The sequence below is a fragment of the Saccopteryx leptura genome, chromosome 2 (genome assembly GCF_036850995.1).
Source record: "Saccopteryx leptura isolate mSacLep1 chromosome 2, mSacLep1_pri_phased_curated, whole genome shotgun sequence".
In the NCBI taxonomy this organism is placed as follows: domain Eukaryota; kingdom Metazoa; phylum Chordata; class Mammalia; order Chiroptera; family Emballonuridae; genus Saccopteryx; species Saccopteryx leptura.
Window position 1 is genome coordinate 385,209,759 of NC_089504.1, and position 21,447 is coordinate 385,231,205.

The following is a 21,447-nucleotide window of genomic DNA, read 5'->3' on the forward strand; positions in this document are numbered from 1 at the left end:
AGATGTATGGAATACAACCAAATAAAAACAAAAGATAGAAAAACAAAAGAGAAGGATCAAACAAGACACAAAACTAACAGAAAGCAAGATATAAAATGGCAATAGGTAGGTACATTCCTTATCGAGGTAGCGCCCGCACGTGGTATTTTGTGGAAGAGCCATCACGGGGCTAAAGAGCCACATGTGGCTCGCGAGCCGCAGTTTGCCAGCCAGGGCCTATGCAAAGTTTGTGTGTTTGATCCCTGGTCAGGGCACACACAGAAAAAGGTCAATGTTTCTGTCTTTCTGTCTGTCTTTCTTTCTTCTCTCTAAAATTAATAGATACATTTAAAAAATGCTCTAAAAAAATAAATACACCAAAAAATAATATATAAAGACAGTTGTGCTATATTTTTATGTGCATTATATAAAGTTTCAATATATGAACTGTACACCTAGTCTGGCCAAATATTGTACTCTGCTCTCTGGTTGGTACCATGTGATTGGGTCACAGGCTCTCTGACCTCATGTGAGTGTGTATAACTGTCCTGTCTAACAGACGGGAACACGGAAGCACAGAGAGATGACACATCTAGTTTCCGTCCAGCTGAATGGCCTAAACAGGACTGAAAGTCAAAGGTGTCCCAATAGCTGAGAGCATGTCCTTTTTTTTTTTCTTTTTTTCTGAAGCTGGAAACAAGGAGAGAGTCAGACAGACTCTCGCATGCGCCCGACCGGGATCCACCTGGCACGCCCACCATGGGGCGATGCTCTGCCCACCAGGGGGCGATGCTCTGCCCATCCTGGGCATCGCCATGTTGCGACCAGAGCCACTCTAGCGTCTGAGGCAGAGGCCACAGAGCCATCCCCAGCGCCCGGGCCATCTTTTGCTCCAATGGAGCCTCGGCTGCGGGAGGGGAAGAGAGAGACAGAGGGGAAGGCACGGCAGAGGGGTGGAGAAGCAAATAGGCGCCTCTCCTGTGTGCCCTGGCCAGGAATTGAACCCGGGTCCTCCACACGTTAGGCCGACACTCTACCGCTGAGCCAACCGGCCAGGGCCGAGAGCATGTCCTTTTAACACAGTGGTTCTCATACCGGGATGATTAGGCTTCCTTAGAGGACATTTGGAAATGTCTGAAGCTGTATTTCTGGGTCATTACTTAGAGAACAGGAAACTACTAGCACTGTAGTCATGGAGCCCAAAGAATGTTTCTATGTCTCACGTGTACAGAAGACCCCTCTCCACAGGCGATGACCCGATCTCCAATGTCAGACATGCAGAGGCTCAGAAACCCTGTTTTGAACTAAATCACCTCCATGAAGTGAATGCAATGGAAATAGGCAATTATCATCAAGATGTGGGAATAATCTGGAAAAAGAAAAAAGAGAAGGACTCAGAGATCAACAATCTCAACACAAACTTTTCAGCAGGGGACAGAAAGGAACCCCTCTCTGTGGTGCAGATGGTGAGGGCACACCCAGGACAGGGAGGCTCTGGGGAGTTTTGGTCTCACTTCCGCTGAATCAGAAGCACTGAGTGCTTATAGCTGCTATCATAAGACTGACAGTAGTAGTCGGCCTCGCCCTTGGGCTGCAACCCAAAGATGGTCAGGGAGGTGGTGTTGGAAGAGCTATGGGTGGACCCGGAGAACCGATCCGGAACCCTGGAGGGTCTCTTGTTAAATTCATAGATGACAGTGGTGGGGACACTGCCCGGGTGATGCTGGTACCAGGACACATAGTAGTCCCTACGTTGCTGCTGCTGTGGGTACAGGAGATGGTTTCTTTCTGTCCAGGAGACCCCGAAACAGAGTAGAGCTGAGTCAGCACAAACTGAGCCCAGGACCCTGCAAGGAGGGAGCAACACAGAGATCAGGGAGGACAGAACAGACCCCTTTCCCAGGGAGGGGGGAGAGGTCATCCTCCCAGGTGACAAACAGGTGCCCTCCCAGAATTCCCTCAGGCTCCACCTGTACAGTGAGCCAGGAGGGCGAGGAGGAGTGGAGCCCAATCCATGGTGCAGACGCCCCAGACTCTGCTTCCTGACCCACAGCCAGGCCTGAGCCTTTACACTTCTTATATGTCCCCCTGACACAGAGGGGGGAAGTCTATGCAAATCTTCCTCTTTCTGGAGGCTGTGCAATCTTCCTTTTCCTTAGGCTCCTTTTACAGAGCTGGGATCCAGCTGATAACAGGAAACTAGAGGAGTGGGAGGGCTTCAGCCCAAGGATGACACAGGGAACCTGCAGAGGCAGGGAGGGGACTCACAGCTCAGGAACTGGGGGCACGCGCTCCTTCGAGTGGATGTAGGAGACAGGGCAGCCTCAGGTGACAGCTGGGTCTCGGTGCTCCTGCCCTTATCCTGGCCCTCATCCGGCCCCCTCACGGTTCCAGTCTTCTCAGATTGACTCATTTCACTTAATAATATGCGTGTGTTACATTCATTCATGTTTCTCTGTATCCTGATAAATTATTATTTATATTTCCAATCATATTCCATTGTATAAATGGACAAGAATTTGCTAATTCATTCACTTATTAAAGGACATAGCAGTTGCTTCCTTAAGTTATAATAAGCATGAATAAAGAAGCTACAACTTCTTGTGCATTGTTTGTTTGGACACAAATAACTGATATAAGTAAACACCCAGGAATTGTGTCATATAAAAGTGTGTTTATTTTTGTATGAAACTGACATAGGGTCACAAAGCAACCATGCGACTTTGAACTGCCAGCAGCATGAGTTAGAGTTCCTGCTGCCCACATCCTGGGTAGCATTTGCTGTCATCCGTGTACTGAGTGTTAGCCATTCTAATGAGACTAGTGGCATCTCTTGTTTAGGCTTGTAATGCCCAATGACACTGTGTTGAGCACATTCTCAGGTGCTGACTCCCAGGTGTACATAGTCCTCAGTGATGAGACTGTTCAGATCTGCTCAGTGGACAGGCGTTCCCTACTATCGGGGACTGGAGCTGTATTATAAAGATTATTTATATTTACTAAAATCTAATATAATATCCCTCAATAATTGGTAAAAATACACCAATTGCCAGAAACGCTATACATCAAATAATAAATACAATCCAGATTCCTTTAAGTGGTGGAACTTTAATAATACATTAATGTAATACTGTATTCATATTAAATTTTAGTATTATACATAATCATTTGCATTCTTTGGATGAAATCAAAATGAAGTTTTCCAAGTATTTTTTTTAAGACAGGGAATACTTTATTCAAACCCATCAGAGAAATGGACAGCTGAGTCTGTAACAAAGCATTGTTTTAAAGCATAGGCCAATAATTGTTTACAGTACTCGCTGCTACATTCAAATTAAGACCACAACTTTTAAATGTTTAAAACAGAATAAGTTTCCCTGTAAAAGCAGCACCATTGTGACATTTAAACTTTAATATTCCTCTCCTTCTTCCTCACCCTCTCGTTCAACAGAATCCACACCAACCTCCTCATAATCCTTCTCAAGGGCAGCCATGTCCTTACGTGCTTCGGAGAACTCTCCTTCCTCCATGCCCTCACCCACATACCAGTGGACAAAGGCATGCTTGGCATACATCAGGTCAAACTTGTGGTCCAGGCGAGCCCAGGCCTCAGCAATAGCTGTGGTGTTGCTCAGCATGCACACAGCTTGCTGCACTTTGGCCAGGTCTCCACCAGGGACCACAGTGGGAGGCTGGTAATTAATGCCAAATTTGAAGCCAGTGGGACACCAGTCTACAAACTGGATAGTATGGTTGGTTTTGATAGTGGCAATGGCTGCATTGACATCTTTGGGAACCACATCACCTCGGTACAGCAGGCAGCAAGCCATGTATTTACCGTAGCGAGGGTCACATTTCACCATCTGGTTGGCTGGCTCAAAGCATGCATTGGCGATCTCTGCCCCGCATTTTTTTACCATTTTGTATCTATATGTATTTCATTCTGTTTGCAGTTTAATTAGTTGTTTAATAGAAAATTAAAGTGTTGTGTGATTTTCTATCTATTTTGAGCTGTAAATCAGGCCTGGACAATTAAATCCATGAGGGGAAGGGGCTGAGATATGAGGTAAGTGTGTGAGTCACAGCCCTCTGGGCCTTCCTGGGTCCACAGGTGCAGGCAAGTCACACTGCAGTGAGGACACTGTCTACCCAAGTGTGCAAGAGCCAGTAGAGAACTTTCCTAGCCTGCCTGGCCCAGAACCCTGAGCCTCAGGTGCAGTCCACCAGCGACCTCTGCTGGTCTCAGTACACACATCCTGCAGCCCATTTCATACCACCCAGCTCTCCTGGAAGGGCTCTGGTTTGTGAAATTGGGTCATTCTGATGCCACTACCCAGTACAGTAGAATCAATAGATCCCCTCAGTGTAATTTTGTGTTGAGACATTCATTTTTGGAGGTCACTAATGATGTCCAGGCATCAAAATGAAGTGTAAGGTTACAATGTTTGTCCTTATATTTCATTAGCATTTTAAAAACTTAATCTACACTGTATCATATATCCATAAGTCATTAGTCGCTAAAAGTACCCACTCTATGGATATAGCACAGTTTATTTAAACTATTGTCTACTGAGAGACATGGGGGTCATTTACAGTAACTGGCTATTATAAATAAAGCTGCTATAAATATTTGTGGGGGACTTATTGTAAGCACATACAGTATGTGTACATTTCTTTGTGATATACAATAGTGGGACATGCTAACAAGTATATGTTTAATTTTTTAGAAAGTAAAGAACCATTCTTTAAAGTGATCTAATCATTTTTACTTAAACCAGAAGGACACAAGGATCTAACTGTGCCACGTCCTTGTCTGCACTTGACATGGTCGGCCGTCTTAACTTCAGCCATTCTCAAGAGATGCAGTGCCTTTTCATTGTGGTTTCAATCTGCGTTTCACTGAGATCTTCTGAGGCTGAACATTCTTCCATGCACTTACTTGTCATCTGTATATCATCTTTGGTGGAGCATCTTTTGATAACCTGATCAGCGGTGCTTTACGTGATAGTTTTTTTTTTTCAGATATGTGATTTGCAAAAAGTCTGTGGCTCTGTTGCCATTCTGTTAACATTGTCTCTCAAAGAGCACACAATTTAAAACTGGACAAAGTTCAAATGATTTTTCTATGGTTTTTTCTTCTGTTGTTCTAGCTCAGAGCTCTGTGCCAGCTTGAGCATTCTGTGCATGTCTCCTGGAATGATGTTCTCATGTCTAACAGCACGCATGCTCTACGGGACACAGAATATTCTCACTTACAGTGATAATGCACTCCCCTCCTTCACTTCTATATTAGAGTAGTGGTTAAAAACACATTGTTCCTAATTAATATATGAAGAAGTAAAATTACCCAGTTAGAGGAAATCCTCAGGAATTTATGTCTTAGAGGAAGCAGCTGCTGGGTGGAACCACAGGCAGCTGGACTCTGCCGGGACCCTGGGTGGGTGGGCACAGCTGATGAGACCTCAGCCCTGAGCTCAAGGAGCATCTCTCTCCTCACACTTGAAGTCAGCAGGGCCTCACTGGTTGTGAGATCATCAAGTAAGAGGACACTGATTTTATCAGGGAAGTTCGCCAGGCTGTGCGCACATGCTGGTCTGAGGACTGGAACCAGGTACTTGGTGAGTCATGTTCACCTCTGGGCCTCTGCAAACCTCAAACAGCATTCTTCTCCCTCCACCGTCTTCTCTTGGATGGTTTCTGTCATGAATGGGTTGATGTTACTTACCTATGAGGGCTTCCTTAGACCCTCAGATCTCATAACTTGCCCCTCAACTCAGGAAATGGGAACAGAAGTGACAGCAGAGTGACAAGCACAGGCAGAAATGGACAGGCAGAAGTGGGCTAGGAGCACGGGGGTGGGTCTGTCTGGTTCACAGGGACCTCGAGCAGGAGCAGAAGGCTCCAGACTGGAATCTCAGGGTTGGAAGTGGTCTCTGGTTCTGCACCTCATTAAACTCTCAGGTCGGACACTAGGCAGCAGCCAAGTGCCTGTTCACCCAACGCCTCAAGGACCTCCTGCAGGCAGTTTTCTGGTGCAGAACATAAAAAAGAGAAATGATTCAGGAGGTTTCTTTTTGTTTTTAGAGAAAAAGCTACCCGGGCAATACCTGCAGCTGTAAAGAGAGCATGGCAATAACTGAGACATCATTAGAAGGAAAGCTGCCTTCAAAATAGGTCAGGCAAGCAAAGCAAAACAACCAGAAAACCCTAAACTAAGTCATCATTTATAAAACACATCGGAGAGAGAATGTAATGCAGCTTTGTTCTGATCCTTTGGACCTGACAAGGTGACATTGGAGGTGTGCACGGAGACAGACCTTGCGGTGTCTGGGGCCCTTGATCCCAGCAGCTGGGCAGTAACCACGTGCCGGTTTCACAAAGGGTGCCAGCTCTGGAGGAGGTAGTTCTGCTGCTTTAGTGACTGCAGGGTCTGCAGAATTAGTGAGCATTTTATACGGACTATCTGGAGCCCAGGCAGATGTCAAGATGGGGCTTTCTGCCTGCAAGGATCAGCTCAGAAGGAACATTCCATCTGCTTCTACAGCAGAGCCTTCAGAGTGAATCTGCAGCTCTTCAGATGACGTGGCCGTGTTGAAAGTGCATCCCAGAGGCAGGACAAGGGAAAGTGGGGGACAGGGGAGGCAGTGAATAAAAGAGCACTCTGCTAGGGGCCGGCACACCCAAGTCCTGTCCCCCAAAGACCAACTTGTTCTTAGAATTGAGTAAGCCCATCCACCACCTGCTCCCCACTCCTGTTCACACACTCTGCCCCTTCAACAGAAGATTTAAAGAGTCTGTTACAAGGTTAGGCAATTTCAGCTAAAGCTGTTTCACTTGCAAAAGTATGCTTGCTGAAGGCCAGTTTCTCGGCTTGTTTGAAAGCTATGTAGGCGGCTGTATAGACGGCAAGATGATAACCAGGGCTGTGAGAAGAAGCCAGAATCAGAGATGGGGGGGGGGGTGGAATAGCCTGTCAGACACCTTATCTTTTCTTCTTCTTCATCTTCTAAGCAGCCCCAAATTCCAAAGGTAGTAGAGAGCTGTGAGTTTACAGGAATAAGAAACTTGCTATCACCATCTGCGTGTGATGGTGACCCTGTGACTTCAGTGAGAAGAGGACATGGGACATGTGCTCTATGACTTCTCTTAGGAGCCTGGATGATGTGGTGAGAGAAAGCTACTTGCCATCCACGGTCAGTGGACCACTTACCCCACCTGTACAAGTGCACTTTAGGCTCACCTTTCTGATATCTGCATGTTGCCTGAAATCCCTCCATCGTCACAAAGCCATCCTTGATTAATGAATGAGAGTTGACTGGTAATGAATTTCCTACTTTCAAATTCCACAATTCTATTTGTACACATTAACTTTCCAAAAGCAATTCATTTCTTTGCTTACGATGTAATGATTTCTTGGTCAATTTGTGTATTTATGTCAGAATGGCTCATAGTTTGCGTTTTCTCGGAGTTTCCAGAATTACTGTGCTGTGTCTGGGTTTCTGTCTGCAGAGGGCACACACCTGGGGAGGGTGGGGCGAGCCCCCTGCACACAGACGAGGTGCAGGTGGTGGTGGCATGGCGCATGCTCCATGGCCTCCAGCTACCGGGGCCTCTGACAGGTGCACACTCTTCACGCAGGGTCAGCACAGCTTAGGACAGACAGGACTGGAAACACACAAGGGGTCGGGAGAGTCTTGTTCTGAGTTTGAGATGTTGGGGGAACAAGTGATCTGCTTAATTGCAAGGCTTTACCTACTAATGACACCCAGTCTCATTAAATGCAGGGCTGGAGGAGCCTCCACGCAAGGCTGGGAAGATGCCAGGCAGGGTGGCCTGAGAACCTTCCCTCAGAGAAAATCGGGAGCCCTGGTTGCTGGAAAAGCCTCGGGTTTCACCATGTATCAAGTCCACATGGGGAATGATCACCTTCCAGTGACCGTGGCAGCCCGGGAGCAATCTGAGGGGGATGGGCTCTCCCCACCTTGCCGCCCCGCGGGTTGTCTGGATCCCTCAGCTCCGCGCATTGAGGCCCACGTGCCTCAGCCATTAACGGTTCATACAGCGCATGCGCGTTTGGTACCGTTTCCCGCAGCCAGGGCTCTAGAAGCCGCAGACGTTGGAGAAGCCAGACAGCAGGGACGGTTGGATACGGGAGCAGAGTCTATGGACCAGGCAGCTCCTCATGCACAGACCTAAACTACCCAATGCACATCTGTCCACGGGAAAGTAGAGGAGAACGAACTGCTTTTCAGGTGGGAGAGAGACACGGGCGGGGTGTCCTCCACTGGAGGACCTGGGAGCCTGTAAGGCCACACATCCTCATGGTGACACACTGATGCTCATTTGCAGATGCTGCCTTGGAGCCATGTGGGGTCGTTGGCTCCCTCTGACCCGGAGACTATGGAGGTTTGAGGGCGGGCTCAGCTCCGCAGGCTGAGGTAACGGTGAGAAGTGCGCAGGCGCGGGCAGCCAGGGCTCTGGGCGGAGCTGGTCCGGGACGGGGAGGCACAGCCCTGAGCGCAGTCTCTCGGGTGGACACTGTATCTATCCCAGTGCGACCCCGAACCCACCCAGGGCCTCACTGCCCTGAGGGTTAGTACAGAGGAAACCTGGCTGCCTTCCAGGGAGGGACTGGAGGGACAGCAGCTGTGTCCTCACAGGAGAGACTCATGAGCCCTGGTTCTGAAGAAGCCCCAGGTCCCACTGTGGGCTGTCTCCCATTTGCAGCTGCTGCCTGAGAGCGATTTGGGGGATGGGGTGGGCTCCTTCTTCCCTGGAGGCCAAACAGGTGGTCTGTAGTGGGCCCAGCCCCAAGGCCAGCAGAAGGGATGTGTTCCGCGCATGCGCATAGGACCCCGTTTGTGAGAGCCAGGGACCTGAAACAGGCAGAGGGCGGTGGAAACCATGTCACAGGTGCGGATCTAGGGTGAGCAAGGCATCTTCAAATTCCATCACAGCTGCACACTTTCTTACATTATCTCATACAACACACACACCAGCTTCACCTGGAGTTCTTTTTATTTCTCCAGCCCATCAGATGGAGACGCTGAGATGCTGATCTTCAATAGCCGAAGCTCTCCGGTTCTTATGTAGAAAAGCCAATGTGTGGACCAGGCAATTCCGATGCTCTGAACTACTGACCTGCAAGTATCACTCAGCCATGGGGTCAGTATTCACCATTTAAGGGTCAAGGATGCGTGGAGAAGCCACATACCCTGCACATTATATAGAGCAGGAAGACCACTACTTCTAGAGAATCCCAGGAGACCAGCCAGGTGCCGCACACAAGCAGCTGTGGTGAGAGTTGTGCAAGAAGCACTCGTGGTCCTGTTTGCACAGCACGACCAGGACAGGGGACTTGGTTTTGTGAAGGATGGCGGTTTGCAAACTACAGGGTGTTCCCTCAATAAGGTTCAGATGAAGAGGTTGGCTGCCACCTCCATGGACCTCAAAAACTATTGATTCCAAAACAACCATTGAGCTCTTAGAGCTGCCAGGTTTGTTTGGGAAACAAGAACTGAGGCTACCACCTCGCTGCAGGTTGGCCCATCCAGCCCACCTGGTGACTCTTCGGAGACTGGACTGTATCTCTGGGAGTCCTTCCCTCCCCCGCTCTTCTCTGTCTTATCTCTCATGTTTGTGGAGGGAGGGAAGGGGATTATTGTTACTCACTGAACTTGTTTCTTCCAAATCTGATAGGAAGCCTGATGCCCCAGGAAGCTGTGCACAGATATTGTGCTGTTTTTGTAGCAGGCTGGCCCAGGCCTGGACTGTGGGACATTCCAGTTTGAGAAGCATGTAATGATGTGCCGGGGTCCAGCCCCGGGGGGGGCGGGGATCCAGGGGTCCCACAGGAGGAGACGGTGTCGGCAAAAATCGAGTGAGAGAGCCGAATTCTTTATTCTCTGGTTAGCATTTACTGCCAGGCATCTCCGCTAAATGCTGGTCTAGCTTCCTTTTTATGCACACACACTAAGTTACAATCACATGGTATTTTGAATACATCATTGTTTTAGTTTCACTGTGGTTACATATTTCCAGATAACAGTTAATTCAAATCTATAAACTACAGATCAGGTGGTAAGTTATTCAAAGTACAGTTATACAATAACTTGAATAGTAATAACAATATTGGTACAAAATTCTAAAAGATTAGTACTAATTAATAACTCTATATTACTGTTGTTGTGAGTCGAGGGCGCAGAAAGAGATAGCAGACGAAATCATCAAGGACTAGCAAAAGGACCACCGCTTGCTCAGGCAAATGGCCTTGAGTTCATGCAGTGTCCTAATTCTTTTCCCACGAGACTACAAAAGGCTTGCTATTTAAGAAACTGACATAGTATTAAGAGTAACTTTCACCCAAAGATACATAGAGCGCATCTGCAAGATAGCTAGCAGCAACACAATATCAGAAGGCATTAGTTGCTACTGCTGCTATGAATCCCACCACATTCCTCTCCTTATTCTTGGAAAATACAAAAATCTCATGAGAATGTTTTACTGAGAAAAGCCCAGCAACTGCCTTCAGTGACAAAACAAGTCTTTTAACAAAACATTCTTTACTTGCCAGCTGCACTCCTATCCAAGGCCACGCAACAGGCACTCCACTACACTTTACCTAAGATTCTAATGTCTAGTTAAACTTTATTCATTTACTATATTCATACACTAGTTAAGTTCTAACTTTATTCTTTCTAACATGATTAATAAGAAGAAATTCTCCTACAAACTTAACCCTTTATGAGGGATATCATGGCCAGCCTCTTATGTTTATGAGCCCAGTTCAAGGGGCTTACAGGCTTTTCTGTGGAACTTACACCTTCTGTCTCATTTCCAAAGAAATTACTACAAATCTACAGGGAAAGCACGGTACTATTATCCCTGTGCTACAAATAATAGCACACACCCAGAAAAGGGGGGATATAAGGCCAGATTAATTCAAAGGTCAAAGGGGGAAGTATCATTGTGCCTTTCCTTTGCGGTGACTTTGTCACCCCGCAGCCATTGGTCTTCACTGCAGTGACTTTGTCACCCCGCAGCCATTGGTCTTCTCTGCTGTGACTTTGTCAATCAGCAGTTTTTGATCTTCTTCTGCTGTGACCTTGTTAGCCAGCAGTTGTGGGTCTTCTCCTGCTGTGACCTTGTCAGCCAGCAGTCGTTGATTGACTCCCGACAATGATGTAGTATTTGGAGTTAATCAGAAAATTGTGTAGAGCTCTGGCCGGTTTGGTCAGTGGTAGAGAATAGGCCCGGCGTGTGGAAGTCCCAGGTTCTATTCCCAGCCAGGGCACACAGGAGAAGAACTCATCTGCTTCTCATCCCTCCCCCTCTTCTTTCTCTCTGTCTCTCTCTTCCCCTCCCACAGCCAAGGCTGCATTGGAGCAAGTTGGCCTGGGGGGCTGAGGATGGCTCCATGCCCTCTAACTCGAGCACTAGAATGGCTCAGGGTGCAACGGTGCAACACCTGAGATGGGCAGAGCATCACCCCTTACTGGGCATGCCGGTGGATCCCAGTCAGATGCATGCAGGAGTCTGTCTCTCTGCCTCCCAGCTTCTCATTTCAGAAAAATACAAAATAAAAAGAAAATTGTGTAGAGAGCCACTGCCTCTGAATGTGTCTGGCCTACATGCAGCTGAGAGCAGAGGAAGGGCCCTGCTTGTCCTTGAGTGACCTGGCAAGTGACGGGTTTTCCAGGCTCAGTGTCATTGTGTCTCCATCCAAGCACAGTGTCTCACCTGGCCCAAACTCTACCTACGTCTCTGTGTTCTCATTAATTCATCACATCCATTTAGGTCTTCACTTCCCCACACTAGTCACAGCAGAATTGGAATTGAAAAATGACTTAAGAGAATTGTCAAGGTGATCCTGAAATAGCAATACACGATTTACATGATTAAAAGTGGTTCTGCCTGACCAGGTGGTGAAACAGTGGTTAAAACATCGAATTGGGATGCAGAAGACCCAGGTTTGAAACCCTGAGGGCACTAGCTTGAGCATGGGCTCATCTGGTTTGAACAAGGCTTACCAGTTTGATCCAAAGGTTGCTGGCTTGAGCAAGGGGCCACTTGGTCTGCTGTAGCCTCCAATCAAGGCACATATGAGAAAGCAATAAAACAACTAAGGTGCTGCAATGAAGAATTGATGCTTCTCATCTCTCTCCCTTTCTCTCTGTCTGTCCCTATCTATCCGTCTCTCTGTCTCTGTCACACACACAAAAAAATGATCCTAAGTGGATGAACGTGTAGAAACTGGGCATTGACCTTCATAAACGCACTGACACTGCCTGGCATTTTAGAACTTTTTTTGTCCTGTGTTAATTAAGGCCAACATGTCCACAACAGTATAATGAAGTCCCATAATTAGACTCTCTTGAGTGTCATATTGGAGCAGTTGTTGTCATCTAAAAAGGCCTAGGGAACTTATCTGTGCACCGAGTTTCTTGACTGTACACTCAAAAACCAGGCTTCCAAAAAACAAATGAAAAAAAAACAAAAACCGGGCTTCCCACTGTAAACCCTTTTCCTTTTTTTAAAAAATTTTTATTTACTCATTTTGAGAAGAGAGAGAGAGAGAGAGAGAGAGAGAGAGAAAAAGGGGGGAGGAACAGGAAGCTTCAACTCCCATATGTGCCTTAGACCAGGCAAGTGCAGGGTATTGAACTGTCGACCTCAGCATTCCAGATCGATGCTTTATACACTGCGTCACCACAGGTCAGGCCCTTTTCCTTTTTAAAAGAACGGACAGGCCTATCTTTTGGAGATCCCTGACCTAGTCTGGGGCCTCAGGCAAACTGAGGTTCCCAGGGGCATCCTTGGTGAGCACAACCTCCCTGGAGTCTGGAGGGGGTGAGGAATGAGGGGGCTTTAATAAGGCAAATTTTGGTTCCCAGAGCTCTGTGTTGACATCTTGGACAGTGAACTGATGGATTCAGAAACCATAAGGTCTAAAGAAGCCTGAGGACTATGCGGGAGTCTCTGCCACCGGTGTGGGACCTGGGCACACTGAGTGAAGTCCTACCTGCAGTTACCTGCCCACAAGTGATCATTCTAGATCCTGCATTTAAATAAGAGCAGGACCAGGGGTGGAAGTGAGGCCTAGAATCAGGCTGAGGAGTAAAGTCTTATACATTGTTATCCAGGTAAGTATCAAAATATAGGGTTAACCTCACTGTGACTCCTGGAATCTCTGGGACTCTGGGGACTAATGGATGACAAAATATTCACACCCAAACCCACACAACTCCAGGTCCTTTATATGATACCTTCCCTATTTCACCTTTGAGTTTGAATTTTAGTATTAGATTAACATTTCCTAAAGTGATGGCAGTCATGCTGTCCCTGGTGCTGCCACTGACGTGGCCCCAGGGGATTGGTGGGGGTCTTCCTTGGGGCCCATGTGGAGCCTCTGTGACGGGAGACTTCATTGCAGGCTGCTGTCTGGGTGTCACTGAATTTCCGTCCACATGCAGGTGAGTAGAGGAAATGCTTTCAGATCCCAGCTAGAGTGGGACTATATTGGCTTATGAATACTCATGTCTTTATACTTATTTGATGAAATGCTGGTAGAAAATTTACCATCTGGTAAAGAGAAAAGCAATCAAGAGGGAGACATTGAGAGTATGGCCGGGTACAGGAAAAGAAAACGACAAATAAGACAAAAACATCTCTCCTTCATAATAAGTGTAACTGAATGAGGGAGACAGTAGACAAACTGAATAACTAATCGGCACATGAAATCATGTTCTTAAATGACAGAACCACTTGCTACTTTCAAATAAAAGTGGATAATTTAATAATATACAAATAAAAAAGAGAAAAATTTTAAAAGGGAAAAATCTAAAAGTTAACCTATATTAAAATAGATAAAACACCAATCTTCCTAGAAATTTAAAAATTGGATGTATTAGAAAATAATTACTGCCCTGGCCGGTTGGCTCAGCGGTAGAGCGTCAGCCTGGCGTGCAGAAGTCCCGGGTTCGATTCCCGGCCAGGGCACATAGGAGAAACGCCCATTTGCTTCTCCACCCCGCCCTCCTTCCTCTCTGTCTCTCTCTTCCCCTCCCGCAGCCAAGGCTCCATTGGAGCAAAGATGGCCCGGGCGCTGGGGATGGCTCCTTGGCCTCTGCCCCAGGCGCTAGAGTGGCTCTGGTCGCGGCAGAGCGACGCCCCGGAGGGGCAGAGCATTGCCCCCTGGTGGGCAGAGCTTCGCCCCTGGTGGGCGTGCCGGGTGGATCCCGGTCGGGCGCATGCGGGAGTCTGTCTGACTGTCTCTCCCCGTTTCCAGCTTCAGAAAAAATACAAAAAAAAAAAAAAATTACTAATGGAACAACTCCCTAAAAAAAAAAGAAAACATTATTATGGAAATAACCCTCAGAAAAATGTATAAAATACAGGTAGCTTCACAGGGAGCACTAAGAACCCTCAGAGATCAGATGGTTTAAATTTGTTCATGTATTACATACACAATATTCATCCAAACATTGAGAAGAATGACAAATTTCCAATTATCATAGAAAGCAAGTGTACAGTGATACCACACCTGACAGATAAAATACAAAAAAGGAAAATTATAAACCAATAATATGAAATATTAATGCAAATTTATAAATAAAATATTAACAGATTCTCATATCAGTTAATAAATGAAAACATCATTACCATATGTAATTTATTACATTTACCCAAGTTAGATTCCTTACTTATAAACCTTTTAATATTATACATCATATTAATAGGTCAACAGACAATATGATATTGTCTCAATAGTTCCTAAAAGACTCTTTGACCAAATTTAAAACTAATTTTTATATAGGATATAAAACTAAAAGCAAAAAAATGAACAAACAAAGAAAAAAACCCTCATAGACACAGACAACAGTGTGGCGGTTACCAGAGGGAAGGGGGTAGAGGTAGTAAAGGGTGAAAGGGTCAAATATATGGAGACGGAAGATTGACGCTGGGTGGAGGGCGCATAATGTAATATACAGATTATATAAGATTGTACACTTGAAACCTATATAATCTTATTGGCCAATGTCACCCCAATAAATTTAATTAAGAAAAAAACAAAAATAGAGACATGTTTATAATTCACACATTCTCCACACACCTATGACTTAGTCCTACAACCAGCATCTCAGCTCATGAGTTGAGGAGGAGGACATTTCCACGAAGACTAGGAAAGGGCAATGTGCCTTTAACTCCATTATCATTAAACGTAATGTTTTATGTATGAGATAATGCAATTAAAGAAGAAATTAATAGTTAGATGTTAGCATTGATGGGAGTGGACAGTAATTCTTTTCTGAAAACCTGAATGTATGATACACCCTGAGATATTCAGGTGTGAGTGTAGCAGTCACAGAAGTAATTTCTGCATGAGCAAAAAGATGAGACATTCATACTGAGGACTAATGAGAGGATGACAAAGCTCTGGAACCTTCTAGCATAGGGAAATGATTCATGATGAAGACAAGCGATTCCCCAGTGAGTGTTCAGGTCTGATGACCTCAGTTGGATCCCCAATCCAACCTCAGTCCCTGAGCTTCAAACAGACTCAGACTGCCTGGGTGATGAGAACATGGACTGTCCATTGTCTTTGAGACCCTTATTCTCAAAAATGAGCAGCTGTGAGTGACTTTGAGGACAGAAGGGAGAGGAGGAGCCTTCACTTCCAGGTGGTTCTCCCGATGAACCTGGTCCAGGGTGGACACAATAGCAGCAGAAGCAGAAGTCATAGGCTGAGCCGAAACAGCTGCTGGGGTATCTTTCTCCCTCTTGCTAAGGGGTTTGGTCTCAGTTCCCCACGGGCCTGGAGCTCTGTGTGAGCACTGAGTCTGCTGTCACCTTGCTGTCACATCCTTGTCCTCAGGCCTGAGCCCATTGAGGGTCAAAGAGCCTGAATTGCCAAATGTGAGCTGAAGATTCAATCATAATAGATGACTCCTGTGAGCCATTGGTAACAGAACACAAACACTCTGGATGTCGCCGGACTCAGAGCTGGATTCTGTGTCCCTGGTTCTGTCATCATGGACTCAGTCACCCAGGCAGCCTGCCCCTTGCTTTCCAGGAATTTCTGCTCAATCTGAGAGAATCACATTATGTGTTGCTGTAACGGACAGGTGTGGGGGCTTTAAAGGATGTGCATGGGGTTTCCAGACAAAGATCCCTGAAGTGGGTCTTGGACCTCAGTTTTTGATCAAATGAAAAAGAAGCACCTGTTTTATCAGAGTGGTGGTGTCTGTCCAGGAAAATCTCATTTCAGGGGATAGTAGGTGTTGTCTCATTTTGCTGCAGGCCTGAAACAGTGTGTCAGCCCTGAGACCATTGTCCCATATTGAGCAATAATAAGCAGCCTCTTCTGCAGACTTGAGACAGTGCTCGTCAGGAATGCCCAGTTGCCAATCTCAGAGCCAGAGAATCAGTGAGGCACCTCTGAGAGGAACTTGCTGTTACTATAGATAAGGCATTTAGGGGCTGTTGGTACCAGATCACATTCACTTGTGATGGTGTAACTGCTTCCAGTGCAGAATAGGGTGGCCCTTGGGTTCCAGGCACCAGATACTGAGGCACAGTATGGACTGTACCCAGGACCCTGAACAGGGTCAGACATAGAGATGGTGATTCTGGATTGAGAGACAAAAGGAGGAAGCATGGCCCCCTGTGTCTTTCTGAGCATCTTTACAGGCATCTGTGTAGCCAGCGATGAAAGCGAGGAGGAAAGAGTACAAGAAAATGGTGGAGATCATCACCAAGCTCTGCCTTCAGTGGCCCCGCAGTTAAGCAGAGCTCCTTCGAAATCTCTCCCTTCCTTCTTCATACTCTGAGAGAGGGGAGGGCCCACATATGATAATGAGACACCCCCACAATTTTATCCCTCCCTGGGCCCCGGGTCAGGTCCCTCTGCCTGAGGACTGAGGACGGAAAGGGGGTGAATAGGGGTGGGGCTGTGTGACCCAGAGGGTGAGGAAGTCACAGCTGTGAGCCCTGAGCAGAGGGCACAGGCAGTGCCAGGAGGCTGGTCCTAGCACTGATCATCCCAGACCCCTTAGGAACCCTGAATGCCCCCTGTTGCCCAGTCCCAGACACATCGTGTGTGGTAAGGTCACCAAAGCTGATCAGAGACAGCTCCTGACTTCCCACTGCTCTGTCCACTGACCCTCTGCCTTAGGGCCACACCACCCAACCCCTCATGTGGTCTCCTCATTGTCTCTGGGCGCCCTTAAGCTCTCCGCAGTCTCCTCAGTGTGAGTCTGTTCATGGATCCCTGGCTTTTCATTGATCAGGTCTGAAGTTGTGACCCTTTTATAAACTCCTATCAGATCAGGATCAAGTTCAGCTCAGTGACCGGCCCCTGTGGAGGGATGTTTCTTTCTTTGCAAGTTCAGGTTCTTTCCTCTTATGTGATTCCTCCCTGGGAGCCAGAACACTTCTCCTGTGGATCCTATAACTCTGAGGAGGAAGGAGGTCTCCTCTCTCTAGGGCTGGGGAGGTTGTGCGAAGGAAGCTTCTGTGCATTCTAAATGGGTGATGTGTAAACCTTTGTCAACATTTCCACTTACTTGAAATCAAAATTCTCCACATACTGTGAGCAGTGATTTACTTCTAGGAGTCCATTGTCAATTTCACAGTCACAGGTGAGCAGGGGTCTTGCCCCATGAATGACCTTATTCATGACATTTAAATATCATAAAAAAGGGCAAACATGGTGAAGGCCCCAGAGTGAGTAAAAATTTCAAATTGGTTTTAAAAGAATCTTTACAAAGAGTTTATAAATTAGTCATCAATTCCCTACTGTGCACAGAAAGTAGAGAAATTTTATATAAAATTACATAAAAATGTAATTTTATATAAAATTCACCTCAGTAATTTTGATTTAAAATTCAGTGGTGATCAGTATTGGTGGAAATTGTACATAATACCATGGATGAAAAAACAATGGAAAACTAATGTTTTTAGTTGAATAAAGGGCATATAAACCTTTTCCTAAATTCACTTTTTGTTGTTAGTCATAAGTGTTGTGTGGTGGGTCTGGGTGCAGATCGGAAAGCATGACTTGGTGCCCAGTGAAACCACATGAGGGGTCTCTTCTTGTGAACCTCAGAACCATTGCAGTGATGGAATCACCCACCACTGGCAGAGACCCCAGGATGTAGCAATGGTGATATCATATGTGTCTTGTGCCTTGAGTCCAGCATTTTCAGGATAAAGAAATTGTTCATCCAATGACTCAATGATTAAAGGAATGAACTTCAACTACTCAAGGCCCACTCTCAAAAGTCCCATATCTGAGTCATGCAAGGGTGAAGACAAGAGGGGACTATGTTCATGATGTCACAAGCCCTGTGAGCCTGGATTGGGACAAAATAATTTTCAGCGGAGGATGAATTAATGACAACCCAGCCTGGAGAACACGTCCCCACGGACTGTGAGCACCCTGTGAGCAGCACTGAAGGTCTCTAAACATTGGTCATCATGGTCACCTCTGGTCACCTCATTAGGACAACAGTAGAGCTGTTAATTTTTCTATGAAGACATTTATCCAAATATCAAATTGTTTCTAATAGGCTAATTTATGACTCCATTGGTGGAATCTAAGATGCTTGTTTTTTAAATCATTTTTTATTTTTCACTAATGGTTGATATAAAATATTATATTAGTTTCAGGTATACATCTCAGTGATTAGATCATCCCAATAAATCTTGCACCCATCTGACACCATACATAGTTATTACAATATCATTGGTTATATTCTCTGTGCAGGACTTCACCTCCCCTTGGATGCTTGTTTAAAGCATATCCATTTAGAAAGTTCCTTTACTGTACTAAAATAGTTTATTTGGGCAAATATTTGACAATTTTTCTCTAACATTTAATTGAGATATAATTGGCATACAATATTATATTGGTATCAAGTATACAACATTATGATTCTATATTGGTATATAGGGCAAAATCATCACCAGAATCAATTAGGTGACCTCTGTCACTATATGTAGTTTCAATTTTTATCATTTCTTGTGCTGAGAGCTTTGAAGACCTACTCTCTCAGCAGTGTCCCAGGCACACATCACAGCCCCTGTGCGGTGGTCTCCGTGCTGTCGTCACGTCCCCGACCTCTTCTTTCCTAACTGGGGTTTGTACCCTTGGCCCATTCGGACCACCCCCTTCGTCCCCCACCTCTGCCAACCACCACTCTGTTATAATTTTATACTTGTCAGTTGCCATATTTTGCACTAAAAATCAGAAATCAGAACAAAACTAGTGAGCACTGGAGAAACGGAAGTAAATTACAGCATGAGGTGCAAACAGGGCTGGTTGTCCTTCAAGCGCAGCAAAGTGCTGAGGCCCCGGGATAGGTTCAAGGGCCCAAGGCAATGTTTAATTTATTTTAAAATCAAAATAAAGGATGAATACAAAGTATTCTGGAAGTAAACTGTCCCCACTGGTGGGGAGAGGGACATTCCATTTCATTTTGGACCCCTAGGCCAGGAAAGGGCTGCAGTGAGTGACGTTGAGGACAGAAGGGGGAGAGGGGACTTCTCTCCCAGGCAGCGTTCCCGGATGGACCTGGGCCCAGGACAGCAGCAAGATTATAAGCAGAAGTCCCAGGTCCCAGGCTGAGCCTGAGCGGCCACTGCTGGAGTGCTCCCCAACCTCTCAGATGAGAGGGGTTCTTGTCTCACTTCCCCACAGGCCTGCAGCACTGTGCGAGCTCTGAGGCTGTTGTCAGAGCACTCACAGTTATTATTGGCCCCGTCTTCAACCTGGAGTCCAGTGATGGTCATGGTGGCCCTGATGCCAGCCCTGGAGCCAGGGAATCGGTCGGGGACCCCCGAGTCACGATCACTATCATCATAGATGAGGAGTTTGGGGGTTGTTCCGGGGAGCTGTTGGAACCATTGAACACCAGTATCACCAATGTTAGAGCTGCTTCCAGTGCAGGAGATCGTGATGCTCTGTCCCAGGGCCCCAGACACTGAGGGTGGCTGAGTCAGCACATCGTGGCCCCAGGATTTTTGAAGAGGGAGAAACAGAGATGGTGATTCTGGGTTGAGTGACAAGAGGGTGAAGCTCTGCTTCATTTCCCCAGGGTCCCCTCTTCAGTATTTCTTTCTAGTCACCTGAGCAGTGAGCTATGAAAGCAAGGAGAAGAGGGGACTAGGCCATGGTGGACATCATCACTGCGTCCTGCTGTCAGTGTCTTCACTGCTAAAGCAGGACTTCCTCCAGTCTCTCCCTTCTCTTCTTTATAATCTGAGAGAGGGTGACCCACTCATGCAAATGAGAACCCCCAGCTACTTGACCCCTACCGGGGCCCTGGGTCAGGTCCCTCTGCCTGAGGATGGCCATGGGTGTTTGCAGGGTGGGGCTCTGTGAGGCCCATGGTTGAGAGGTCACAGCTGTGAGCCTGAGCAGAGAGCACTAGGCAGGGCCAGGGGGCTGGTCTCAGCTCTCATCACCCCAGATCCCTCAGCAACAAGCCCTGAGCACTGCCTAGTGCACAGACCCAGACAAATCATTGCGTGACATGGTCACCAGATCTTTCAGAGACAACTTCTTTCTTCCCTCTGTTCTTGTCTCTGTCCCCTGCCTTAGGTCCAGACCAAGTGTCTCTTCTTTTTTCCTCCTCATCAACTCAGGGCATTTTTTTGCTCTACTCAGGGTCCTCAGGGTGAGTCTGCCCACACCGCCCTTGGCTGTTCAGTGATCAGGACTGAGGTGGTGTCTGTTACGTAAAGCCTGAGACCAGGATCACGTCCAGGGCAGTGACCGGCCCATGGAGGCGTGTCTCCTTCTGTGCAGGAAGTGGGTTCTTTGCCCCCTGATAGCTGGAGGTCTCCTTCCCTGTCAGTCTTCAGCAGAACTGAGGAGAAAGTGGCCCTTCTCTCTAGGGATGGAGAGGTGTGGGTAGGAAGCCTTCACGTGGATTTCTGGTGGCAACACTGTGTATATTTTATTGTTGTGAATGTCTGTACCTGCACAAAGCCATAGCTCTCCTCATACCATGAGTAGTGGGTCCCCCTAGGAGTCTATTCTCAAGTTCATAGTCAAAGTTAGCAGGGGCCCTGTCAAAAGACCTTGTGTGTGACATTTATCTAATAATAAAAAGGGCAAACATGAAAAAAGTTCTAGACAAAATTTTTAAATTGCCGTGACGAAGTTTTATATAATAGTCATCACTCCACTTAAAATGCATGTATGTTATTGTATATAAATGCCAACTTAATGATTGATTTAACAATTCCATGAATAATATAAATTTGGTTAGTATAGAAATAAAAAAGCGTTGGAAATGCAATGCCTTCTGGGGGTTTTTTGTTGTCCTTTTTTGTTTTTGTTTTTGTGACAGAGACAGTGAAAGTCAGAGAGAGGGACAGATAGATACAGACAAATAGGAAGGGAGTAAGATGAGAAGCATTAATTCTTCATTGTGGCACCTTAGTTGTTCATTGATTGCTTTC

General features: G+C 46.5%; 1 protein-coding gene, 1 long non-coding RNA gene and 1 other non-coding gene across 3 annotated transcripts; 1 reads left to right on the plus strand and 2 right to left on the minus strand.

The window, feature by feature from the left end:
- Positions 1–962: 962 nt before the first annotated feature.
- TRNAV-AAC (transfer RNA valine (anticodon AAC)) lies at positions 963–1,038 on the minus strand. Its single transcript has one exon. It is a non-coding gene; the product is annotated as a tRNA-Val (tRNA).
- A 2,150-nt stretch (positions 1,039–3,188) lies between these two features.
- Positions 3,189–3,899, minus strand: LOC136392468 (tubulin alpha chain). Its single transcript, XM_066364629.1, has one exon. It carries the CDS (start codon positions 3,897–3,899, stop codon positions 3,390–3,392), a length of 510 nt encoding a protein of 169 aa, XP_066220726.1. The 3' UTR covers positions 3,189–3,389.
- A 4,165-nt stretch (positions 3,900–8,064) lies between these two features.
- LOC136392861 (uncharacterized) lies at positions 8,065–9,859 on the plus strand. The gene is made up of 3 exons (XR_010748997.1): positions 8,065–8,231; positions 8,329–8,423; positions 9,009–9,859. It is a non-coding gene; the product is annotated as an uncharacterized lncRNA (long non-coding RNA).
- The last annotated feature ends 11,588 nt before the right edge of the window (positions 9,860–21,447 follow it).

Excerpts from the sequence above, each read along its gene's own strand:
- LOC136392468 (XM_066364629.1), bottom strand. The coding sequence starts at position 3,899 with ATGGTAAAAAAATGCGGGGCAGAGATCGCCAATGCATGCTTTGAGCCA.